This window comes from Lagopus muta, chromosome 6 (assembly GCF_023343835.1).
Source record: "Lagopus muta isolate bLagMut1 chromosome 6, bLagMut1 primary, whole genome shotgun sequence".
NCBI lineage: Eukaryota > Metazoa > Chordata > Aves > Galliformes > Phasianidae > Lagopus > Lagopus muta.
Window position 1 is genome coordinate 52,636,707 of NC_064438.1, and position 27,824 is coordinate 52,664,530.

The 27,824-nt window shown below is 40.8% G+C and overlaps 1 protein-coding gene across 3 annotated transcripts in view; it reads right to left on the bottom strand.

Annotated features, from left to right (window-relative positions):
* BRF1 (BRF1 RNA polymerase III transcription initiation factor subunit) overlaps positions 1-27,824 on the bottom strand; it is a 166,342-nt gene that overhangs the window by 99,475 nt on the left and 39,043 nt on the right. For all 3 annotated transcript variants that reach the window (XM_048950213.1, XM_048950214.1, XM_048950212.1), the window contains 2 exons: positions 24,761-24,934; positions 618-649 (listed from right to left, as the gene is read on the bottom strand). In XM_048950213.1, coding sequence (XP_048806170.1) covers positions 618-649; positions 24,761-24,854 — 126 coding nt within the window. In that variant the 5' untranslated portion in view covers positions 24,855-24,934. The remainder of the gene's footprint in view (positions 1-617; positions 650-24,760; positions 24,935-27,824) is intronic.

Consider the following 27,824-nt stretch of genomic DNA (forward strand, 5'->3'; position numbering starts at 1 on the left):
AAAACAAAACAAACCTTAGTAATTTTAAGAATCAAAGATTCATTTGATTATTGTAATTCCAGTAGATTGCTTTAAGCAATAAATAGTCTTCAGAGGGATGCCATTTACCAAGACAGCTGGGAGGACAAAAATAGATGTAACTAACCTACTCACATTGTATGTAAAACAGCTCGAACATGGAGAATGCGAGTAAGGCAGCGTATGTCAGCAGAGCTTTCTATTTCCACACAAAGAGCAAATACATTTTGTTCAAAATATGGTTCATAAAACAAGTCCCTGGCATACACTGATCCGTGTACACCATATTACCTACAAAGAGTTTTGTCTTCTCCTATTGTTATGCTAAAAATGTGTAACAACTGACCTTGTGCCACTGCAGTGACGCTGAATCCTGAAGAAAGCAGACTGACTCTTGATACATTACTTGCAACGTTAAAAGCAAAAGATACCTCGATATTTAATTTCACCAAGCAATTACTAAGTTACAAACCCAGTGATTTTCCAATTCAGAAATCTTACAGAGAAATTAAAGCATCACAAATAGCCCACACTGACAGCACTTTGCTTGAAAGTAACCCTTATCATGAGAATTTTCCCACAGAAAATAGATACAATACCTGAAGAAGATCACTGAGGTCCAGTAACATGTCTGTGAAGAAGTCAAGGAATATAAACGCTTACTGAATGCAACTGCTTCTAAATTTCATTAGCAAGGCAAAAAATGGAAGAACAAGCCCAAGTTAAACTGCAGCAGAACGCAAATACAGGTGAGGTGCTGGGATGCAACACTTCTGCACCCCAGAAACTCCTGCCAGCACTTGCTGCTGCAGTCACCGCTCAAGCTGCTGATATAAAGTAGTGGTCTGAAAGAAAAAGACACCTTGTGCAATGTACAACTACTCACCCTATCTTGCAGCCTAGGGAGAGAACAGTAACAACAAATAACAACATTGTAAAGAGATAAGTAAAGTGTGAAAGTATTTTAAGAATGTAAAACATCAACTCATTTCCTAGGCTAGCTTACAAGTTCAGGACTTTCTCATGAGGTTCAACACAGCCCAGTGCAAGGTCTTGCACTTGGGTCCCAGCAACCCCTACTAGCAATACAAGATGGGGGACGACAAGCTGGACAGGAGCCAGCAATGTGTCCTCACAGCCCAGAAAGCCAAACGTATCCTGGGCTGCATCAAAAGAAGCGTGGTCAGCAGGTCAGGGAGAGGGGCGATCCTGCACCTCTGCTCTGAGCTTGTGAGACCTCATCTGGAGAACTGCATCCAAATGAGGAGTCCTCAGTACAGGAGAGATGTGGACCTGTTGGAGTGCATCCAGAGGAGGGCCACACAAATGCTCCAAGGGATGGAACAGCTCCTCCAAAGGACAGGCTGAGAGAGCTGGGGCTGTTCAGAATGGAGAAGAGAAGGCTCTGAGGTGACCTGAGAGCAGCCTGTCAGTATCCAAAAGAGGGCTGCAGGAAAGGAGGGGACAGACTCCTTAGCAGAATCTGTTGTAACAGGACAAGAGGAAATCATTTCAAACAAAAGAGGGAGATTTATACTGGATATAAGGAAGAAGTTTCTTGGTGGGTTTTTTTTTTTTTTGGCTGTTTGTTTTTTTACAGTAAGGTTGCTGAAGCATTGGCACAGGTTACCCAGAGAGGTGGTGGGTGTCCTGCCCTTGGAGGCATTCAAGGTCAGGCTGGATGGGCTCTGAGCACCTGATGGAGCTGTGGGTGTCCCTGTTTATTGCAGGGGGAGTTGGATCACATGACTTTTAAAGGACCTTTCCAACTCAAACGATTCTATGATTTTACTTTCAAATTCATCATCACCCAGTACTCAACTGTGGGATCAAGTCACCAACCACTACTCCTTGTGGGCACACCTGGCACTTACAATAGTTCAAAGGAGCCAAAACTACCTTAAGTTTCCATCAGATTTTACTGAAAGTAAGCCCGTTTTTAAACATGTTGTCTTCAATCCTAAAAAGGAGGCCAAACAAACATTAAGCTTAAAGGGCAAAGGTGGCCCTCTCGCTGAGACCAAAGTACTGCTCACGTGCTCCAGCTATCAGCCAGCCACGGCTGCCTCACCTGTCATAAAGGAGTCCGGATTTACCATTAAAAGCAGCATCAAAGTAAGCCTAAGGAGGGAGGCAGGTGAAGAAAACACGTAGGCAGAAGTTTTCTATGGGGCAATGCATGGAGAAATTCAGTATTAAGAAACACTGGGACATCAGTACAGTTTGGTACATCACAGCAATGCAAGTATCAGTAATGCGTGTTATGTTTTTAGGGTATGACACTGTATAAGTTTCTCCTAAATATTACCAGCAGTGGAATCATTCAGATAATGTAATCGCTCTATACATAAACATTTGTTCACTAAGGAGTTTTATTCTATCCTTAGTTTGCATTTTAAATTACATGAATTTTGTGCTCCGAATTTACTACAAAATCCAATACGTTATGTTAATATTTGGTGAAAGTGAATTTTAGCATTAGAAGAAAAATCACAATAGTTGGATATTTAATTAGGTGAAATCTCAGTCTCTGAAAAAAATCCCAGACCTATTATAGAAAAAAAATATGTAAGGCATTAAAGTAATCTTTAACACAGTAAGAAAATTGCTAACACAAACAGTCTGTAAAGAAAAAATACAGCTTTGAAATTTACACAAAGTAATACTGAATTAAATGTGACTTTCTGGCCAAAATAGTGAGAAAGTGGAAAATGGAAGGAGTTTAGTAATGAAACTGCCAAGAAACCACAGCTCTTGACAGCTCCTCAAACAGATCTAAAAAAGAAATCACAACAGCAATTTTACACTTGAGAAATATTCTAGATCTAAAAGCGTTCCTACCGCATTACTGACTTGAAGTGTCCAGTTACCATTTGCCCATCACTGAGATACCATAAGATACTGAGATACTTCCACCACTGGGAGAACTAAAATTATCACTTGTACTTGACAGATTTGGTCACAATTTAGGGATAAGAAAAAAATTAAATAGAAGGAGGAGTTAAAAAAAAAAAAAAAATCAAACAAAAAGCAGCTGATGGGGGTTCTTGCAATGCCAAAGCAAGTGGTCGCAGAAGCTGCCATTGAGACTGAATCACTGCCAAAGGTTAATGCACCTCGTAGGGGAGCCAGAAAGCTACTTTTCTAGCCAAGGTATTTCAGTTAAGAGTTGTGAAATCTGTACAATAATTTATTCTTCACCCTCATCAAACTGCAACTGTTGGAAGAGCCAAACTTGATACTGCAAGTGCTCAGTTTTTATGACTGCAAGAAAAATAAGCCTACTCTCTAATCTAAGTTAGGAGAAACAGAGAAGGTGCACACAACTGTAGGGACACAAGACGAAAGCTAAGAAGTTGGGAAATTCACTTGCAGGGTTCAGGCAACAATTTAGAGCCACACTATAGATGCTTTAGCATACAGTTGCTTTGCTTCATAGAGAAGTTACTTCCAGTGTCCACTAAAATGGTAAACAAAGGTCACAGTAAAAATGTGGCATTTCTGGATTTCATTTAATGTAGCCTCCAGCAAACTCTCTCAATGATTAGACGTGTAGCTACTACAGCAAAACAAAAGCAAAGGGGAAATTTGAGTCACGCAGTAGCAATGGGTTGGCCTTTACTGTGAATATTGTGAGCACAATTATCAGCAGGAAGTAGTTGTAAAAACAGGCAGTTGTTTTGAAACTCCTTTTCAGAGCTGGAACAGTTCAGGAGAACATACAACAACAGCTGAAAACTGCAGATAATACTCAATATGTGCTCAAAATTTATACAATCCTAAGATAAATGTTTTCTTTGAAGCAGAAAGAAAACAGCGATAATTTTACATACAGAGACTGCTAGCACACAGAAAAGTTCTCCAAGAGACAGAAAGCTACTGATATTGTAGATAGATACGTGCAAAGTAACAGAATATAAACACAAGGGCTCTGGGGCTATAAATGTGCCCAACTTAAAAAGAAAGAAAAGAAGAAAACTTCAACCAGTTTCAGCTGCTTTTTTTTTTTTCTGTGCTTATTTTTTAGCTGACTTCACCAAGGTATGCAAGCTGATCGGCCACCTCTGGCAACTTTGAAACCAAACAAGATGAGTCGAAAGGCTTAACTTCAAAAGATTTAATTCAAGGGAATCCTCTGACCAACGTGATGCAAGAGGTCAGGCTGAGCGGTCAGAGCGCTCCCCTTCTGCCTTTATAATCTGGTAATCTGTGGATAATGTGAGCACACAATGAATCACTGTAACAATGATCTTATTCTCAGTACCAAAGGAAACAAAAGTTCGTGATGAAATGAATACTACCAGAAACCTAAAACCCAAAATACCAAAACAAGCATGCATTTGTCTTTTAGACAGGCCTACATTTTATATATGCCAGCAATTCTAAAGTACTTATATGGATAAAAACCCCCTTGGGTTTTGGGGATCGTTAATCAGGAAGTAAAAATGCCACCTAACCAAGTTTATACAGAGATGCAGGAATACGTAAGAGATTGAGTTGTCACCCCTCCTAAAAATGTCTTGGTTTTAATGTGTGACAGAACCTACAACAATCAGGAAGCCCGCAAACAATCTCATGGCTTTTTACTGTGCCCACCTGAGTGTGTCAGAGTGCAATATGTAGGGCCATATTTGGAAGAGATAGGTATACACAAGCAGCACAGAGAGGATGGAGGCACTGCTATGGGTTGGTGACGTCCTTTTGTTTGTTTTTTAGGTTTTTCTGGGGGAGGAGAAGAGGGAGAAGAGTGTATTCATTCTATTTTTGAAGTATTCTTAAGTTACCCTTCAAGTTTGTACCTACTGCTTACAAGCTTACTACACAATCAGTGATACCACAGAAAGATTAATGCCAAGGAATTGTGACTGCAAGCCACTCAGCAGAACTGTGATGTCTGCAAGAGCTGTGCTGTCCAATAGTGAAGCTTCACTCCTTTCAGCTGAGGCTAAAACACTTTCTGCTTCTAACAAAAACTCCTAACAGATTCCAAAGGTATGTAGGATAGTTAAACCTGAATTCCTTCTCTGTACTCAGCAACAGTGATTCAGCTGGCTGCAAACAAACAAACAAACAAAGCTTAATAAGACAGATAAGTGACAAGCAAACAACAAGCATTCTGAATATGAAAATATTTTTCTCTCAAACTTTAAATGAAACTTAACATTTGCAATTTCAACGTTATGTTTTGTACGAGCTCCATAAGAGATGAGAACTTCCCAGAAGCACCTACGATAACACGTGGAGATAAGATAGAAGAGCTGGAGGACAACAAAGAGGAGTGATACCAGGGTGAAAATTAGTGACTGCCTTTGCCTGGCCCTGAACCCAATTCTCCATCCTCCAGTCCCATATCCTTGCCCTTCTGTATTGTCATACTGCAAGTGATTGCTAATTGTGACTTATCGCAACAGAATCTCTGCTGCTTTACAAACTTCCACTGTTTTAATTAGCAATTAATTAAAAGTGACTGACAGCACTAATTGTTTTCTAAAAACATTTCTCTTCCCAACTACACTGAACTAACAGGATTAGAAAAGAATAACCCAAACCAATTCTTTTGTAGTAAACTCATTTCTTATAACTCTCACAAAGATTTGCCTTGAGGCTGAAATCCTATGGAGGCAGTTTCTAAAGTTTCTTAACTTTGCAAAGAACAAGTTTGCATAGCACTTGCATATACATGTAAAGACAGCACTTAAATCAAACTGGAAAGTACAAAAGCCATTTTCATTAAAAAAAAAAAAAAAAAAAGCTATCTTATGTGAAGACAAATACATCAGAAAAAAAATTGCATATTGCCTGTGGTTTGGGTTTATGTGGGTTTTGTTTGTTTTGTTCTTCTTTGCACATAACTGCATGTCTGTATTGCATAAAACCAGTACTTTAAACTCCGTAATTGCTGAGGACAAAAAGCAGCGCTGGATCACTTCCCCAGATCAACCAGCATGTTACCACCATAGCTCCCTTTCTGAATGTAGAACACCTCTACATCCACAGTTATAACAAAGCCATGGTGGTAGCCCAGCACTGTACAGCCACCTACATGGGCAGATCTATTAAAAAAGGAGACAGGCAGACATTTCAGTCTGCATCCAGCCTGCCTGATCTTGTCACTTCAACTACAAGGGTGACAAGAGCAGCCTTCTGGCTCACCCAGGGGCTGAGCTGGCCTCTGACACAAGCTGTCTCCCTCTCCTACTCTACATACCTGGCAACTAAGGACAAAATCTAGTGCAAGAGGGCTGCTGAATTCTGCACAAGATCCACAGGATGAACCCACTGCCTGCAAGCTACATTAAGCGTCTAATTCCCCAACACATGTATAACTCAGTTGTCACAAAATTAATGCTGTTGCTTTTATTAATAATTTTCTTCAGAGTCATTGCCATTTACAGTAACATTTCCAAAAGCAATCTAGGCTAGCTGAATATTCAGTCAGTGTTCAGCTCTTTTGAAAATGCTGCCCTTAGAGAATACAGTCTTCAAAGAGTTCAGGCCAGGCTGCAGCCAAAGAGTTACTGACTCCAAGTAAACAACCTGCTTTGTGTGATACTATGGAGTATTTACAAAGTCACATGTAAATTTACAGCTCAGTGCAACACAACCAAAAAAGAAAAACAGAACAAAATAAATACTTTTGTCCAAAAAAGCTTGCTGCCTTGTTTATTCAGGATGCTATGCAAGGATTACATGAACGACACCACCAAAAGATAACCTGGTTAGTGCGCTTGGGGAAAATTAAAGCATAGAAAGAAAATGTAAATATTAAGTTTTTAGAGACTTGAGTTTATCTCCAACCTGGATGATGTGACCATGTATAAACAACAGCTGGCTACATTCAGAAAACAAAACGTCTCTGAGCAAGAAAGGAAGACCCTCTCCCCTTGAAGAGTAAATTGAACAGCACTGGTGAGGCAAAACAAGAGAGGTTGCTAGGAGAAGCAAGTTTTAAGGAAGAACTTAAAAGAAGAGTGGAGCTGGCAGACAAGAATAGGAGAGAGGCACCAGGAAAGGAGCAAAGCTCACGCGGCAAGAAAAAAAGAAACTGTAAATAGTAGAAATGACTGCAGAAAACATTGTGTGCCTGAAAGGAGTTCAAACACATAAGTGAGGGTGAAGCTATATAGTCCAAAACCTGCACAGCATGGCCAGTTAGTAACAGAGAGGGCATAAAAAAGCAGCTGGGAAGGAGGACAATAGTAACAACTTAAATAGGAGGTCAGTTTTTTAGTTTGTTCTTTTTCCCCACATAAAAAGCCTACAGTGTTTATGACTTGTACCAGGACATTTCACAAAACAGAAGAGGTGCAGATTTGGAAGAATTACTCTCAGCTAACAGTGGGGAATTCTACACAGCACGAGTCAGCCAGGTTTGCAGCTGGAGAGAGCACTGAATGAAACCAGGAGCAGAGAAAAATCACATCCAGCCAAGCACAGGCAAAGGAAAACCAGCTATGAGATTCACACTCTGCTTCTCAGGAAGCTCCAAATGCAAGCGTTAAAAAAGATTTAGGAAATGATAGATGTTAAAGCTATGGTTTGCTTCCTGGCAATTTGCACCAACGTGAACAAAGCATAATCTCAGCCTGGCTCCGTTGCAACCTATAGCCACCACTTTCCTACCTGTGCAGTGATGTGGCAAAACTGCCTAAGGAACCACCTAAAATAAATATTTTTCCTTTTTCTTTTTTGGCCTGTTTTCAACTGGATTAACTCCCCAGCTCACACGTAACTGCACAAACACCTGGGCTGATAGAAGGCAGGGGACAGACTGGGGGAGGAACAAGCAGGCAAGGGCAAAGCAAGATGATTTCTTTCTGAAGCTGTGCCAGCTCACACTGGCTTAAAGCATTCATCTCAAACACAGCCTGAGACAAACTCTATCATCCATCCCACCTTCTCAAATTTCTCTTTAAAGTAACACTGTTTGCAGAGTCCTCCCGGGCTAGCTCCAAAACACAAGGACCCGCCTTATCTGAAAGAGAAACTTTAAAATAAATAAGGAGCAAGAGCCTGCAGAATGGCTGACTAACAGTAAACCAGTCTTAGAAAACTGATAACACCTCCCCTGTTTTAAGCACACATGTGATTCCTGCTCAGAAGTTAACACAGCATTGCTCTGATTTACACCTGGTCAACACCCAGATGTACCTTTAGAGTAGCAATGCTCTGCTCTGTTAAACCAGAACCAACCCAAATTTTGTAGATACAGAATGGTTTACATTTTCTGTGCTAGAAGTCAAGTATTACGCCTTTGCTTTCATGCCCATACGGAGCCCAATGCACTGGTATTACCTCTGAATTTTGGTGGGATGGGAGAGTGGCAGCTCCTGTGCAACTGCACACAGGCACGTGAGAGCTCACACAAAATCCCTAACGCTGCTCTCCTGCCAGCATCAACGAACATGATTTCTCCATGCACACACATTATCCAATCTCTTACATGTAAAACAGAGCCATACAGCAGGAAATTCCTGACACTGGAGTCTTTATTTAAACAACAACAACAAAAAACACAGCAGCAAAAAGAAACGAACGGTATCCTTGCCATCCTGAGACTGCTGACTTCCTAACACCCTTCAATGGAAAATCCAACAGTTGGCTGCATTATGCTTCAGCTTCCCATTTTAAAAGATCCTTCACAGAATCGTATCAGTGTAGGTCATGTAACACAACGAGAAAATAACGTTCTGTTGCAAGCCCTTCTGCACCACGCGCAGGTAGGAACATGCCTGGAGAAGCCCTTTCATTACTTGATCTGGATACTTGCCACAGTGCACTGAAGGGAGCTCCTGGATTCACAACACACAACAAGAGAAGTGTTGTCCATTTCTGCCAGCAGCTCATTCCAGCTGACAACAAAGCCCACCTGAGGCAGTGAGCTCACTCTGCATTCCTTCAGACATCTATGTTCTGAACTCTGCTGGAAAACCACCATCACAACTGTGAGCAGCCCTCCGCCAGGGCAAGGGCTGAGCAACACTCAGAACCATTCAGGTTGGAAAACACCTGTAAGATCATCAAGATCTGCATCAGCTGAGGCTCAGTGGAAGTTTTGGTCTTCTTCATTCTTCAGTTTCCTGCTCCTCAGCATTATTCTTCACTATTAATTAAAAACACGTGTGAAGTTTTTTCTTCACACACTATTTAAGACATATTTGGCTAGGTTGCTACATACACCTTGCTGCTCCTTGCTCTTTGGAAAGGAGAGAAGAGCAGCAGAGCCAAAGCTGTGGCTGTCTTCCACAAATACTACCTAACTGTTAATTACTTCTCAAAGCAAGTCTGATTACAGGCATTACTATAACTCACAGCAACTTCCTCAATTACTTATCCATCTTTGCTGCACATCTTAAACACAGCATGGAGCTGAAAACGAGGTGTTTAGCACCAGTTCATCAGCAGGCTTAACAGTCAGCACTTGTCCCTTTTCCACTGGCTGAACTCCTCCAGTCAGCCCGGTTCAATGAAAGGAACAGAAAACATGGAGCTGAACTGAAGCACTGCATCAGTGGGTTGAGAAAGCCTCAACCCATGCCTTCACTTAAAGAAATGTCTGCATTAAACATTCAGAAAAATTCTACATGAGAGTGTTTCCTTCAGCAGAAACCTTTGTAAGTCATACCAGCACAGAGGAGTATGTAGTTCACTGTTCTACTAAGAAGTTCCACATACTTGCCATATTGTTCAGAAGGTATCATCAGTTCTTGAGCCCAATTGCATACAGCTCAAGAAAAAAAGAACCCTAATAGCTTTCCTAACTTAAAATTGTTATTTGATATTTTCAAAGTACCTTTCAGGGCGAGAGACAAGTGATGCATCATGCTATGAAATGGATACAATTCTCAACACGACACATTCCCCCTCAAGGACATAAAACACCAGATTTTAAATTTAAAACAAATTTATGTCTTGAAAAGTTGCCTCTAGAAGAAGATTAAATTTGGTCCTTCTGCAAGCATAACACTGCAGATGGAAGGAGGAGCTCACATTGCGGGGAAGAAAGGCAACGCATCTGAGATTTTAAGGTAGCTAACTTTTCAGAGAGTTCAATTACTAGAATAAATCCTCACCGTGATCAGTTCAGCAAGGAAAACACAGTCATGGGCTCCTGATATGCTTTCTGTTTTACCCACCTGAAGGGGTGGGAAGTAAAAGTTACTCATTTGGAAGCAGTTTTCCCCAGGAAAAGGAAAGGCAGCCCAGAGGAACACTGGGCAGCAGATCAGGAATACTGCATTTCTGTTCCTAGTTTTGTCACTGCACTGCAAAAACATTTTATCTGTCTGTATCACGTTATAATAAACAAACAAATAGTTCTCCCTTCTGTGGTAAAATGCTCTGAACTCTCCTGATTCTCTTACTAACTCAACGATCATTTTGACTCCGCGGTTCCCAGCTCTCTACAAAGGGCAGATAAACTATCTGACAACTGTACCTTTGGTATAAACTCCCATGAGTTAGTTTTATGGTAACTTTTTCAGAGCATCTCGCTGCCCCTGACGAGACTAAGCCGTGGGTTGATCTAACTAGCAGGTTTGTGACTTACAAATCAACACAGTAATTTGCCCACCTGTCCCAAACATGCAAAAAGGGCTTAAGAGCTAAGTTACATTCCGAGTTCCTGATGATGAAAATAGATGCAGTGCATATCAGATACTCCATCCCCCTTCAAGTATGCCAGTCCTAATTTCCACAGACCCGTTATCCTAAATGCATAGCTAAGCAGCTCCCATAATAAACTGAAGGAAGAAATGTAAAGTTAAGATTTAATTCAGCTTTGCCCCAATTTGCCCTAAACTCATTTTATATATACACAGACCACTTTTCAGTGTTTAGATACAGCAAGTGTCAATTGCTTGTTAATAGATTACTCATCTTTATGAGGAGATCCTCGAGGAGCAAAACAAAAGCACTTTATTGGGGTGGGGTATGGGATGGGGAGAGCAGGGAGGAAGTGGCCAGAATACACATACAGATATCCTACTGAAAACTCCAACCTTCAGTAAGCAACCTGCTGCAGTTCTCACATCACAGGCACTGCAATTCTGCTTACATTATCATCAAAATTTGCTTCGCTTTAACAGGAACTCCCAAAGCATTTCAAAACAACCTTGCACAGTGAACACACAGGAGTTAATTTGCTTGAGAATGGCATTTCACACATTCTTAGAAGTTAACCTTCATTAAATGGTTTTAATCAAGATGGAAAAAGAGGAATATTTTCTTGAAGTGTCATTTTAAACTTTTATCCCTGTATTATCTTCTGAATGCTGTAGCAATGGAAAGTACTTATCTCACATCTCCCTTACAGCACAGAGACTGCTCTTTCATTATCAGTTTTTAAGAAGCAGTAAACTTATCTCAGCTGCTGGAATTCTTCACCAGGAATAAAAAAGCGAAACCAGTAATGATGTACATATCATCTGCCTCTGGGAAAATAAAAACTGCCAGTGATATGCTGGGAAAGATCTCCTTAGACTCCTTTCACACAGACTTGCAGCATTTTTATTGTAACCACGCAGTGTAATTTCAAATAACATTCTACAGCAAGCTCCTAAAATACGTCTCTACTTTGAACAACAACTGAGAATGCTATTGTGGGTCCCGTGTCTACAGCTGCTTGCTTATTATGTCATATTTGCAGAGCTTTCAAGAAAAAAAAGACAGCATTTCTTCCCCCTGCTACCCAGACTTACCAATTCAGTCCAGGCTTTTGATAACAAGCTCAGGACAACAGCAGAACTTTCCCTCACAATTTTAACTGCACAAATACCGTTGGAAAAGTATATTTTGGGGTCTTCATGATATCACACAGGAGGCTAATACACAGGTCAGGGCTCCTACACTCCGGGAGGCAGAGCATGGCTGCATGTGCTTTGGATGCACAGGGGACAGACACATCTACACTGCACCACTGCTCTTACTGAGCAATGCACCACACTTCTGTGCCTCCACCTCTCCAACCAGAAGATGAAGACTGTAATAGTGACCTCCTCCACAGAGCACTGTAAATTCTACCTTTCAGCCAGGAGGGAGCAAACTGGAATTACAGCCCTGCTGTCAGAGCTGTCTACATATTAGGTCACTATAACCATATTTAATAAATACAGTAGGTAAAAACAAAACAAAGAAGAAAAACACAGGTAGGAATGATCTGAGAAAAAGCTGAACCAGGTATACACCCTCTCAGCTAAAAGTCCGCCAGTCTACCCAAACTTTTGCGACACGAGGACAGACAGCTGGATTACAAGGTAAGCATAGGACTAGATGCACTGCCAGGCTCTAAGGGCTGGATTATAGTGTAAAGCCCAACTCGCAGACAGTCACAACAGGCATCCCTCAGGGCTCTGTCTTCATTCACACTGAGCTACCAAAGCAGAAGGCACCACAGGCAGGTCTGTAGCTGACACCAAGCTGGAGGAGCAGTCCATCCACCAAAAGGCAAGGTTGTGCTCAGAGGAGCCTCAGCAAGCTGGAGAACAAGGTGAGCAGGACCTGCAACTGTCTTTACATTTAAAAAGTCCTCTGCTTAAGACAAAATAACCCCCTGCTGCAGTACAGGCTGGGACTCTGGCTACAGAACAGCTTGCAGAAAAGGAACTAGAGGTCCCCATGGACAAGCAGAGCAGGAGTCAGCAGCATGCTCCCGCATCAAGAAAGACTAAGCACATATTGAGCTGTATCAGCAGAAACTCTGCCAGTAGTTAGGGAGAGTGATTATTTCCCTTTATTCAACAGTTATGAGGCAGCATCTGGAGGGCTGTGTTCAGGTCTAGGTCCTCAAGAGAGACAGATATTGATACCCTGGAGTACCTACAGTGACCAGGTCACAGGGCTGCAGCTCTGTATGTGTGACAGAGGATGAGAGCTCGGCTTGTGCAGCCTAGAGAACACTTTTGGCAAGATCTAACACTGTCTTAACCACCTAATGATGGTGTACAGAGCAGGAGCCAGATTCTTCTTGGACATGCACAGTAAGAGAACAAAAGGCAACTGATGCAAGGAATGCAAGGAAGAAGAAAAGGTTTACCATGAAGTTCAAGAAGAGTAGGACTGATTCGAGGTAACGAAAGCTCTACTTGAGTAGGGCTTCAGCAACCTACTGATGACATGAGTGGAGAACTGAATTGAAAAGGCTCCCTCCAATCTAAATTATTCTCTGATTCTACATGGGACACTGGCTTTCTAGATCGTCTCTGCATTTTGCCAGCTTCAAACACACTGCCTGTGTAAACATTCCCCTGCATGCATATCCCACCTTCCCTGTGTCTGCATGCTGGGAAGCTGGTGGAAAGTTCTTTATCTTCTCTTCTCTCACATACTACAACCCTCTGAATGTTTTGGTAAAAAGGATTCTTGCAATGAATTTTTTTTTTTTAAAGTTACTTTTTGTGCAGTTTTTTCTTTTTTTGACACTGCCCTTTGGTTCTTGATATTGCTCCCCAAGCAGCACTCACAGCTCCTGCTCACACTCCCATCTTCTCCAGTTGCAGCAGCAAGAAAAGTGACTCCTTTACTGCTCCACAGGGAGGGCTGCCAGCAGTATCAGCAAAAAACAAGGACTGGAGCACTCTCTTGTTTCATCACTGAATGACTATGAGAAACAGCTGAGACAATGAAGTCATTGGTTCAAGGACTGAGGAATGAACATAGTAGCAACCAATGCTTGAGTTTCTCTGCCACATTGAGAGCCTAGCGTCTGAGTGAAAGAAGGCAAAAAACTAATAAATATTATACTGAAAGTTTACAAAAATATTTTTCAGCTGAAAAAGTGTTATCTGAATAAGTGCTGAACATAATTATTGGCAATGAACGGGGTACTCCAGATGTGATAAGAATGCAGTGATTTGGGAGTCCCTAAGAAACAACAGCACAGATGCAGCCCATCTGTTGCATTCCCTAGAAGGCTGATCCTTTTAGGACCAGAAATTTTCATACAGAAAATTCAACTTAGATTCTGCAGAAGTTATTGGCACTCACATGGGAAACCGAAACCTTCAACTCCAGATACACACAGAAAAGAATGTTCTCTGATTCTGGGTACCGACTGAGACACTTCAGCTGAAAACTCCAGATGTTTCTTTAGAATAAGACTTCTTCAGTAATAACTTACAATTATTTTTACATTTTTTTTTCCCCTGGTTCCCTGAAGAAGGACGGTCCATCAGTAATTCCTATGGAAAACTGAAAGAAGAAATATTCTCAGCGCAGCCCATTCAGTTCTTTTGCCCCAGAGGAAAAGTCACAGATAGAAAAGAAGAAAAACCTTCTACAGCCTAACAACCTTTGGAGCTGAATAGGCAGAACTTCATTACTCTGAGGCTACAGCTTCATTAGGAAGAGAAACAAAAAGAAGCGTGCTGCTAATACATGCTAGCTAGAAGGGGACAAAATCCTTGCAAGGACACAGTGCTCCTTTCTCACAGAGCAGCAAGTTCAGGTAACCTCTCACATTTTCAGCAGCCTAACCTGAATCACCAGCTCTTTGTTTATCCTACAATTGTGCCACACATTACATTACCTGAAATGACAATAAGAACTTTGTTTCCCTGTGGAAACTGTAAGGCTAAAAGGCTCTCTGAGTACAATAAAAAGTTAAAAGGACCAATTAGACTGGGAAAAAGAATAAGTCACAGAAACACACAAACCACCAAAAAGCTACAGAACCGATAAGGAGAGAAAATCCCCCCAGCACAAAGACAGAGGCAATGTTAGGAGTTCAGCATTTTCATGTCATAGACTTAGCACTTCAGGTAGGACACATCACGTTGCTGAATGAGCATTTTTACTGCATTATTTTCTCATCACATTAAAAAGACTATAGAACTTGTGAAATAAGTTAGATGTGACTCTTTGCCAGGTTTTGTTGTTGTTTTTTTCCCAACCTACGTAGCTAGGAGATCTTTGCCTTCTTTCAAAACTTGCTTTCCATCATTAGCAGTTCACGTGCAGTAGCATATACACATTTACAGTTCCTCCCTGCTTACCAATACAACAGGAATCTTAAGAGAACTGATTTCTACTCCCTGCCTAAGCACAGGACTTTATTCTTGGCACACAGGCTGTTCCACCACTGAAGAAATAGTTATACATCTCCATTTAAAAATACCGATTAGCAAATCTCATAGCACTTTACCAACACATGCAGTCAAAACATTACCGAGACTACTGCATTTCTCCTAAGTGGAAGGATGTTGAAAACATAAATGATTCACTTACAGCTGATCTGAAGAAAAGAGCTCTGCAATTTATGTTTTATTGTCAAATGTTTAAAGGATCAAATCTAAATAAAATACACAATACACAAACTTCAAAGCACACATTATCTTCAACATCTTATTTCCAATTAGCAAGTCAAAATAAAGAAGGCGTGGGGAACATTTGGCTTCAAAAGCAGAGCTCTGGAAGAAACCATGATTTTGGCTGTTTCAGGTCTCATTTAAAACTCCTGTTTTCCTTAAACTGCTGGAACTGGGTAATATGGAAAAGTGATTCCCTCTCTCAAAGGGGGGAAAATAGCAGCCATACCACCATGTGATTGAGCGTTACATCAGTCGTGCTTACAACAGCGCTGAGCCAATCTGCCAGTTCAACTTAAAAAGACGTTTTCTTTTGCCTTTGTGGAAGGATGTGGACAACATGGACTGGCCATAAAGGCAGGATGGCAGTGCGGAGGTAAGAAAAGGCTCAGCTCACAGTTTCACTCAGCATGTCACACAATGCTAACATACACATAGGCTAAAACACGATCAAAGATTGTGCTATTTCTGTACAGTAAAACTACATCATGCAAACAAAATCCTGGTGGCAAACATCTGAAAAAATAAGATGGCTCTTAAAGGCTTATACTTTATTTAGATGTAAGAAATCATTCTCAAGACTACTACCAAGATATAAAGAAAGGCCGGTATGAAAATGACTTGTTTTTCCAAAACAAACATGCAAGGCAATATTGCTTCTCTGATACACCTTCACTTTATTCTTAAACATCAAAAAACATAAAGACAAAGAAAACCACGTAAGACTTAAGAGTGTGGTGGAAGTGGGCACGGTTTTAGAAGACCTCAGCTGAAGTAGTATTTGCAGATAGCAAACACAGAAGTGCTTATTGGTCTCAATTCAGTGGATTTTATTTACTCTATTTGGCATTACCAATCTTAATTAAACTATTTAAGAATATGAAATTGTCTTCTAAGGCATCGTTCTTACTGCATTAAAATGCAAATATAGAATCTTCAAAATGATTTGAATGGAAGAGAGAGTTTAATTTTCTAAATGACTTCTGAAGTATTAAAATGCAGAAATCATTAGCAATGGCTACAACCAGGAATATATTTTTCAGTGAGTGCAACAAAAGCATCAACAGTGATTGACTGGCTTTCCTGCCAGGGTTAATTTAAGCAAAGAGTCAGGTAACTTTTACTTTTCTTTCAAAGAAAGGGAGAGTGGGGGCACACAGAACGAACCAAAGCATCTCCCCCACAGCCCACCCCACAAGCAGTGTATCCTCTGACAAAAGCAAGAATGTGCTACACAATGACCAGCCACACCACGCTGCTTTTTATTTCGCTGGTGTTTGCAACTTACAAGCTCCCACCAGGTTCAAAACATTACTCAGTTATAATGCTGGTTTTGCTGACATAAGCACCAAAATTCAGATGCAGAGAGAAACTTCTGAATTAAGCAGAGCCAACCTAATCATTTTCTCTTTCAAACAGCCTTTAAGATGATTGTTAAATATTTATTTCACAACCACACAAGGATAACTGAAGGTCAAAGACATCAGAGGTGCAATTCCATTCCTTATCATCCTTTCTTTGTATTTGTTTCACTTGCAGGAGGCCTTTCTGCCATCACATTTCCCTCCCCTCATTCATCACCCCACCTATCGCTCAGGACTCCATTTACCTCCTCAGATCCCGTGTCTGCGGCAGTTCTTTCAATGCCTCACCCCCAATCCACACTGCTGGTAATTTAGGGCTGCCCCTCATATTTTCACCTCGTTGCTGTCACTGCCTTCACAGCTTCCTTGTTCTCTACCTTCTCTCTATCACAGGAACGTCTCACCAACTCAAAAACTCCAAACTGGAACTCAATTACTAAGGCTGCAGAACATACAATGGATTTCAACAGTCCGTTACTGCATACATAAAAAAAAAACCTGGTACAGATTCTTCTGCTGCAAGTATTTCTGTTACACAGGGCCCGACACGGTGAGAGCATGGGGCTGCCAAACAATGAGAGCATTTGTTCTACCTGCTCATAATGCGATTCAAGCCCACAGCAGCAAAGGCTTCGGTGGATCTAATCCAGAAATGTACAGAATAATGGTTGTTCCTTCCAAAGAGGGACCTCAATGGTAGATTTTGTCCCAGCACAGGCAGGTGTGACAGGCAAGGGCCTCCAAAATTAAAACACTCCAAGGTGCAAAAGCTCTACTGTAATTAAAAGCCATGCTTCCCAGCAGTCACATCCATCAACGTTATTTTGAGAAAGAACTGCTCAGAGAGAGACATGAAACACTTTGTTCTAAAGCAAAAGAAGTAGTAATTCTGCAGTCAGATTTCAGAAAAGGATTATTTTGACCTTTACTGTTCACAATTTCACTTGAATGGGGAAAACAGGAACAGCAAAGCTACGAAAAACCACCTAATCTGTAATCTTTATGGGCCATCTTGTGACCCTGCCCCCTCCCCAGTCTTTGCAGAGGCTTTGTTTAAAGCTGCATTACAGAACAGTTGACAATCTGAGCCACCTGCTGGGTGCCAGAACCCAGAGGGAAAAAAGTTGGTCACTAACGCATAGAAGCAGTGAGAATTTCGACATTGAATTTGATGGGGCAGAAGCAGGTCTCCTCCATGCCAGCACCAGAGGTCAAATACTTCTCTATCCCAAATTAGTAACAAGTTAATAAAAAAGCAGATTTTCAGAGTGTGCAGTTCTTAAACAAAAGATTAGCCTCAACACACACAGACAGGCAAAATTACAGTCCTCCTGCTTCTTTTGGATGATATATTTAGAAATCCTATTAGCTGGAGAGATCAACATTCTTATCTGAATTTCCAGGATGCTGTAACATGCAAAATTAGAGCAGCTCTCTTAAGTGGGTCAATTATCACTACTGCACTTACAGCAGCTTTTCCCCTCCCTCCCTGCAGCATCCATAACAGGCATTTAGCACAAGAATTTAAATGGCAAGATGTTGGCTTGACACACTTCACAATGTAAAGTTTCCCTTCTACATTATTTTCAAAATCCTACAGTAACAAAGAAAATCATCCAAGTACAGAATCTCCGTATTAAAATTGTGGCCAACCCCTGGAAAACTACCATGACTTTCAGACAGGGCACTCTGCATGATAATTCCATTCAGAAGCTGCACTCAGTATTTTCCTGCCACACCTGAGTCATGCACAAGTGAGGGTTTTGGCTTTTTTTCCCCCAAGGGACAAGAGCAGAACCTGAGGGCACTATGCCCCTGGGGCTGAGCCATTTTGCCAGTCCAAAAGGCTTCAGGTCATTTTCTTCTTCAGAGGGAATTCCCATTAAAAGACACTGCAAGAAATCAGATACAACTGGAACAACTTAAGGATTATGTGCAAGTACCCATTTTCATTCTAGATACCACAAAGACATCCATGGGGACTGACAGGTATGGCACAAGACATAAGGGAATCATGAGGTTTTCTGTTAAGCTCTTGACATCATTTTATAAACTCAGATTCATGGCAAGCAAAACCAGAGAGAACAACCCTGCATACTGCATCACTGAGCACGTGGAAAGTTTGCCCATCTTTCCCACCAACAGAAAACATGAAATATTCCCTCAGCAGTGTGCTTCCATCTCTCTTCATGGCAAAAAGCAGAACTGTCAAGAGAAAAATCTTATGATTCTTCTTCACTACATGGAAAAGGAGACTGGATGCGTTAGCTTCATGTCACAAGCCCAGCTCTGGAAACCCAGCAGTGCCAACTCTAGAAGAAAGGGTTGGAAAGGTTGGAACACAGGGAGATACAGAAACTACATTTCTGTGAATGTCCTTGACTGTCTTCCTCCTTACATCTTTAGCACTTCTTCCTGTGCTATCCAGTAAGAGTGAACATACAAACCACACACTACAAAATATACGAGCTCCTTGAAAGAAGATGCAAGTAAAATGAGGCAACGTATCTGCAACATACTAAGGAGGCAGGTTGTCATTAATAGGGTGAAACTTCCCAAATTGAAATCCAGCCATACAAAAGCGTGCCAACTTTTAAGTTTCATTCTGAAGTGAGAAAGGGTTCCAGTCCAAGCATCTTCTTGAGGAGTAACACAGTGGTGCCTTTTATAACAAAATAATAATAATAATCTGGTGAAATGAAGCAATTTGCTTTGGTAAATATTACATGCATTTTTAACTACACCATTTTAAATCAGATTTTAATATCTTATGCCCTTGTCAAACTCAATATTTGAAAAAAAAAAAAAAAAAGTTTTGAATGCAACCATACTTAATTAAAAGGTCAGTGACTAAAAAGACAGCCAAAAGAGAAATATAGACCATTTTTATTAACTTCCCTAACTGGAGCTCTAAAATTTTGTTGATTAAAGTCTAATTTCAAAAGTTAACTTTTTAATTGGGTGTACTACGGCCTGCTGGCTCCAGGAAGTTTAGTAGAGGTCGAAAGATTGCTGGAGATCTAATTTTTCATTTCTATTGAAGAAGGAAGTCTTGCCCTTTTCCTTGCAAAGGCAGACCTTGAAGTGTTAGCGGGGAAACAAAGAATGTATCCATCAAAGGCCTTCATCATGAGGTTACACAGCCTCACAAGATGGTACGGAAGCCAACAGAACACGATACCACTCCAAAGAAAATTAGCTGAACATCTCACAGAGTCCAAGAAGTGAGAAAGGTTCACTGACTGGTGCCTAATCCAAGACTGAGGAGATCAGTTCCATCTCAGATTTTGTGGGTGACTTAGAATGTGTCACTTAGCTTTGGTTCCGCAAGTGGAAAATGAAGATAAATACTGTTGGCTTCCCTTATAGTCACACGAAAATAAACACATGAAATGGGGAGACATTCAAACAGCTTGGCGAGAGAGTCTAAGTATTGCAGACAAATAGGAAATAACCAAGTAGAGCCCCACACAGAGAGGAGATGCTCCACAGTCCTTCCTGAAACAAAAAAAGAACAGAGGAAGCAGGGGAGGAAAAGCACCTGGCACTTTATGACTCAGTGCAAGTTTTACACACAAGAAAGCAAGGCACCAAACTTTCTCCCCTCTCCTTCTGCTCCCAGTGCTCACGTTTAACAGGTTGTTTTGCTTCAACATTTAGCAGGAAGGCTCTTTTACAAACAACTCGGAGAAGAGGCCTCACTTGGCTGCCCTGCACTGACCTGGAGGAACTCATCCCATTTCTCTGAGTACAAAATGCTGTTGAAGCCGCCTGAAAAATGTGGACATGGAGCTGAGAAAGCTGCCCAGGGGAGAAAAACCTGCCCTGAACTTACCTCCGTGGGCAAACTCTGGGATATTTACACAAGATAGCTGGCAAGGGAACTCTGTAAGGACTCTTCTCATGTGGAAAAGCTTTTATTTGCTAAGGTTTCATACAATAGGATTTGGTTTACAACTAAGGGATCATTTTCCAAAGAGCTTCAAAGGGGGAGGGGGGGGGTAAGGTGGTGGTGCTGAGAGAGATAAAAGACTTTTACCGTGTAAAATATTACTGATAAAAGGCCCAGGTGGTAGCATTGGAAAGCATTACAAACAAAATCGTGGGACAGTCACACAGTTTCTATCGCAGCTGCGTATAGCAAAAAAGGACCACAAACAGAACGAAACATTCCCTGATGGAAACAAACTGATAGTGCACCTGGACGGCCCCCTCCAGTCCACATTGTTCCCAGTGACCCCGGAGCCCTGCAGCCCAGCCCATAAGTCACCCCCAGCCCGGCCTGGCGCTTCCCAGCTTCTCCCTCCCGGAAACGGCAGGGCCAGCTAAAGAGCCCTTTGTTTCCATTCAAACATATGTAAGGGTGGAAAAGCTGTTCAAAACATTAAAGAGAAACAACCAAGGACTGTTGCTATTCCAAGAAATGAATTACAAGCTGGAGGCCGCAATGCCCTGAGTGCTCGCAGTGCCAGCTGCAGTCAGATGGCCTGGGAGCGCTCAGAGCTGCTCAGACCATGGGAGGCACCCAGCTCACACAGACCTGGTGCTTCAAAACCCACCATCTCCTTCGTACTGATGGCTTTTTGCATTATAGCTCTGCTTCTGACACTGAAAATACGGAAAGGTTTTATGAAGAGAATAATAAAGTCAGAAGGGTGAAGCTCCTCCCAAATACTGCCAGCAGCTAATAAGCCATCTTCCTTTAGAATATTAGCACTGGCAAGTAACATAAACAACGTAAATGAAAAGCTATGTCAAAGTTACTGCATTGTGGGTTTCTGTGTCAAACAAGATAATGAAAGCCATAAACTGCTGTAACATGAATTCAGGTTGCAGATAAAGGATTAAGCTTTCCAAAGAATTATAAATAAAAGATGTCACTGAGAATTTTTTTTTTTTTTTTTTAAATCTGAAGTCTATAACTTAGAGGAAACTAAACACTTAGTTGTATTACATAATTTGCATTTTTGTATTAATTAAATGGCACACAGGAACCACGAACTTATTGTTTGCCATTTCAGGCTGAGGGTGTTCAGGCATAATTCAGAATGCAGCAGCAGACTTGGCTAGAATTCTCCTCACATTTTCACAGAGGCTGGCTGGCGACACGTACATTACAAAAAAAGAAGAATAAGCAGATATCCATGTAAGATAAATACATTCCATTCCCTCAAACTGCACTCAATGCAGACAATTAAATCCTGTTTTCCCTCTCCAAATGCTTCCCACTCCTTTCATTCTGACACTGCCAAGCACACGCCACCATTTTTTGCCTCTTCAGTCCAACCACACCTAGCCATCCGTGCCCAGGCCACATACACATTTTGCTCCTTCTACCACACTATTTTTTGAAGAAACGCACTGTCTTCCATTTCAAAGACTAACCTGTTAGTCTCAGTGAGAACTAAGGGAGAGAGAACTAAGAACCTAGTTTAGTGAGAACTATTGGTGATGGGTGGGTGACTGTTGGACTGGATGATCTTGTAGGTCTTTTCCAACCTTGGCGTTTCTGTGATTCTGTTCCCATCTAATCTCTCTTGTCCCTATGACTCCTGAGTCACGCCACTGATTCACCTGGGCCACCTGAAACCAAGGCATTATCTCTATGTTTTGAAAATGCTGCTTTTTGCATCTTCTTCCATTTTGTCTCTTCCCTCTAAAACAGACAATGAAAGTATTGAATTTTCTTTTCCCTCTCAAATAATTTTTCCTTCTTCCAAGTAACTTCTTCATAAGAGTTCTACATCCAACACAATGACAACAAATGTATAAAGCACTGTAAATCTCTTTAGCAGTGCTACATAGATCTCAAAGCGTTTAAAATATTATAAGTGCTTCATACATTGTATTTCTTCTCTTCCCATACCATCCTCTACTCAATTCTCCAGAAGACCAAGTCCAATTGCAGGCTTACTATCTGGAATGTGCATCTTCATTCCTGCTAAACCATCTCATCACTTTGCCATTCTACATATGCTTTTGATTTCTCTGGATTCAAAGGCTTTAGGATCAATTCTGCCCCATAGGACATTTGCACACTGCCAAATCAAGGCTGAAAATAAATACAATACGCCAACAATGATCACTGTAATTAATCCGCAGGGACTTGAATGTATTTTAATTTCAAAGGTAAGTAATATGCACCTGTCTCTCAGGTTTTCAAGTTTCTAATGAAAGAGTAAGATACCAGAAAAAGCAACTTATAGTTCAATGTTAAGAAGCTCTAATTTAAGGTCTGATTTTCAATCTACACTGGTATTAAGTGCTTAAAAACAAAAACAAGAAAAACAAACCAGCAGAACACAGGCAGAGCCAGAACTCACTCTCTCAAATGCACTTACATTTTTTACATCAGTTACAAAATGAAGTTTCTGATTTTTAAGAAAATCAGCTTCAACAGAATTGAGCCATACAGTCATGCACTACCACATTCTGAATCCCAGGTGGCACAGTAACCACGTATGTAGAGGAGTTCTGTGATATTAATACAGAAAACAGAGGCCATCCATGCAGTCTCATTCATACCATGCTTCTACTATTTCATATGTAAGATAAGACACAGGAAATGATCTCCATTTAATGAAAAAGGTGGAAAAATGAATCTGGATATTTATGAAGTGTCAACCAGGCCAGAATGTCTTGCACGTAACTGAGATACATACTGAAGTACTTTAAAGAAGGATATGTCAAACAAGCAAAGAATTTTTGTTAGAAGAATAAGCCACACTTACATCACTCAAAACAGCTCATACTATTTCAAATGCCTTTTTTATTATTCTTTCCATCATTATCAGTGAGGAAAAATGGACTTGCATATTAAGGCTAGACTATGCTTAGAAGTATCAGATAATAACTATAAATAAATTGCTTTTAAAATGTGACACAGGCATAAAAAATACTGGCTATCTTGCAATTCAATGCTGTCTTTATGGTAACTGTTGACTTATACCACTCAAAGTTTGCACAAAGACTACATATTAGAAGAAACTAATGTAATAGACAAGTCTTGCTTTTAATTTAATGATAGCTGCAAAAATTAAAAAAGATACGTATGCATTTATGTAATGACCACAACATTACCAGAAAACAGTAATTTTAAAATACTGCATGTAGTTTCCAAAACTAAAAAATCTCAGATCTTAAAAGAAAATCTAAATTCTTCAACTGATAAAAAAAAAAAAAAAAAGCACGTGAACAAACAATATGAGGTCAGAAAAATATCAAACAACGCTGATGGCATACACAAACCACTTTAAAGCAGAAAAGGACAGTTAAAATAGTACAGAAGTATTGCTTGTATTCTCTTGAGTTCGTGCTACCTATCTCCAAATTCCAGTTAACTGCAACAGAATGTTTAAAAAAGCATGTTTAAAACAAATAAGTTTGGATAGCCATCGATATTTATAAGTTACAAACGTTTTAAAGATGTACAAAAGAAAAATAGGAATGCGTAGAGTATGAGTACTCACTTGCAACTGTAACCTGTGTGCCATGCTACCTTCAGACATGGATTCCCTGCATGATCTTTAAGTAAGTTTCCTAGTTTATCAAATGCATTTTTCCTCAAAACTCAAACAGTGGTGATATTGTCCTTCCCACATTACAGATACAAGCATTAGAAGAAAGAAATTCAAGTACTGCGATGGAAAATTCAGAGGAACTGAGATCTGTTTTTTAATGCTAAAAGTGCAAGAGGCAAACAAACAATCCCTAGCAAAGCACAGGAAAAGTACAGTTTCACTAGAAGAAAATTCTGAGAAACAAGAAGTTACTGAGGGAATGCAGAGAGAATTCAATGGATCCAAGAAAACACCAGTAAATATTTAGAACAGGAAAACTTCTATGTGTACCACAGGAAAAACATCCCACTCCTTTCATTACACAAAAGCAACACTAACAGACTTCAGTTCTAAACACTTACCTTTTCCAACTCAGAAAAAAAGATCTAGCTGGAACAGTCAGCTTGCTAAAGTATGGCTTTTACTGTTCAACAGTGAATGTTTTCTCCTACCACATAGGCATTTTATGTAGGGTACCAAGTGATAACTTTCAAATTGCACAATTGTGAAAGGATACGAGGAGTTCCTTCTGTCCTGCACACCAGGTAGAGACACGCAGCAATTACGTGGGTCATCTTCCTTCCCCGGGTTAGATGCTTGCTTACAGCCATCTTGAAAAAATTGAAGGCAGTATCCAGACAATGTTGATTGAGTTGAAGCTGGTTTCCTAAGTGGTGAATCTGACGTTTTCCTAGAAAAATTAACAAGGAAAAAATTCTGAACAACTTCATAGTCACTTTTTGGGGATTGAGGGAGTTGAAGACAAAACCAAAAGAGCGGATTTGGGATTTCTCTGTGTTAAATAGAGAAGTTAGAACACAGCAATCACTCATGTTCCTGGGACCAGCATCATTTCTTAGGAGAAAAAAAAAAGCCTTACTTTGGACTCCTATAACTAAAATGGGTTCCATCAGTGAGCCCTGGAAAATGAAAGCTGCATTCATAAAGATCCTCCAAGAGAGAATCCAAAACATTGCTGAGGCTACTCAGATAAAAGATTACACACCCCTCCCCAAACATAGTTTGAAAGTTAGCACTATGGAGATGAGCTTCTGAAAACTTCAGATCACTGCGCTTTTGACATTAATGTACAAACAAATGAGACATTCTGCTGCATCCCTCCAAGAACTGATGAAGTTTGCAGTTCCTCTGACCACAGCCTGAGCCTGTAAGGAAAGGAGCTGCTCTGAGAGCTTGTCTGTGATTACAGAGATAGGGAGGCACTTCCTTCCTCCGAACACTTTCACAGCAGAGCCTTCATTTAAGGTTCGGCTGCCGGAGTGCAGAGATTCGTTTGTGGCTTCAGGAAAACAAATGTGCCTTCACCCTTAAACAAAATAATGAGAAAAAAAAGTGCTTCAGATGATTCATAGCAGGAAGTGGTACAGCTGCTAAGACAGATGTGGAAGGCAAAGCCTCGTCCATTCTCACCACTCCAGCTACAGAAAAGTACGTCGAACAGACAGCTTAAAAAGAAGATGGGGGAAGTCATGAGGAAAACAGTACTGAAGTTAGGCAGCATTAGGGGTCAGACAGCACATCAAGAGAAATCCTTTAATTCAATGTGTTGGACAGATGTTTCCAGCACGTGTATGCACAGGAAACACTCATCTGTTCCTTTCAGAGGTGTTACGAGCAGCTTTGCTGAAGCTGGCACAAAGCCGGCCCTGTGCCTCCACCACCTTTCCTACTGCACGATGCTCACCCAAGTAACACCCACAAACACTGCACTTCTGAATTTTATGCAAATTCCCCTATAATCATCACTAATAACATAGTGAAACATTTAACCTCTGAACAACCTTCTGCTAAAGCGCCGTTTCAATTTGGCTTTAATAAGGAGCGAATCCAGAAACCCAACCAGGGTCAGTAAAATTCCAGAAAAACAGAATCTACAAGAAAGCTGCAGCTTCTGCTCTCAGCACACACAGCAATTAATGCAATTGTCAGAGAGATCTCCTCTAAGTCACTTTGAGCAACCAAGTAGAACCCATTCGGATGAAGAAGTAATGACAGGAAGGGTATGTCACCTTCCACAGGAGGCACTGGCACAGTAAGCTACTCAAGAGTAATCCAAAGCCCATCAAGTGAGCAGTTTTTCCACTAACATCAGCACACACTGAACTGGGGCTCTGATGTCATAGTTTCAAAAAAAAGAGTAAATAAAGTAAGATGTGGAGAACACTTGGGAAGAGCTTTCGCAAAAGCATAAAAGCAGAAGCTCCTATGCGAATGATGAGCCACTTGCACTCCTGAATGTTTCTTGGGCTAACAGCAGAACTGGTCAGCAGAGCCAGCTCCACAATGGTGTGCCCCACAAGGGAGTGGGTCCAACATAATGCAACCATTGAGCAAGAACTGATGAGCAAGCTTGCCATGTCACCACTAGAACAGCAGCAGTTGATGCAGTCCTGGGCACACACCAGAGAAGAATCCAGTTGAGCTGCAAACACACAAGGCTCTCACCCCAGCCATTCATACAGCATTCCTTCTCCCAGAAACTCCATTCTCACACAGAGAGAGCTGCACACCTTGTAAGGCACTCCAGAAACAAAGAACATACCAGAGGAGAAAAGAACAACATTGAGAAAAATGTTTGAAATTGATGTTTTTGCTTAAGCAATCTTGCCCACTAACTGGTCCCATCTCCAAGCTATCATTGATATTCTCTAAGTAGTTAACCTTCTCATAATTTCAAATGTTGAAGCATAATTCATCATAATTCATCCTAAGTAAATAGTACGCTTGTTTGAGTAATACAGGTTTTTTAGCTGAGCTTTTCATCCAGCATCAATATTTTAAACGCAATTACTTTAGGGGTGGCCAGTTATTGTCTAGTGACAAATACCAAGGAGATCAGAGAGCCCAGAATGCTACTCATCCACTTAGGAAATGTTATTTCATTAAGTGTTTCATTTGACCTTCAGCAGACCACTGAATGCTTTAACTCTGTGTGCTGGTTGTTTCTGAAGCTGCTCTGCAGTATTAAGGCATTCATACAGTTAAAGCAAAAATAAACCAACCGTGATAATGCCACTGATCTCCAAATGAAGAACTTAGAACAAAAGGTGTCTTAGAAGTGATGTGCATCTCTATGACTAACTTGGTTTTGTCCTTATCTGTTACAGGAGAGGGAGAAGGTACTATGTATAGCATCAAAGATAAATATTTACATGTTGTAACCAGTCTCCTATTTACCAAGGAAAGATCAAAAGATGCACTGTATTTTTTCCCCATCTCTCTTAATTTTACACAACAAACTTCTATTTTGTTACCTTATGCAACAGAAAAAAAATACAAAAAGCCACTCACACCTGGAAAAGTTAATATTATTAGTTGTTCAGGATTTCCACACAAGGAACACAAGATACATAGGTCACTCTGAAAGTAATTCCTAACTATTCCCATGGAAACTACAACAGGTACAAAGAGCACAATAACACTATTAAATAGAGCTAAATATCAGCTACAATACATAATTTTTCAGCTATGCATTTTTGCCAGCAATGAACATGAGCCTCCATGCTGCAGTCGTAACAATCTGCACCAGCAGAGGTGACCCACTGCCACCACTGATGAAC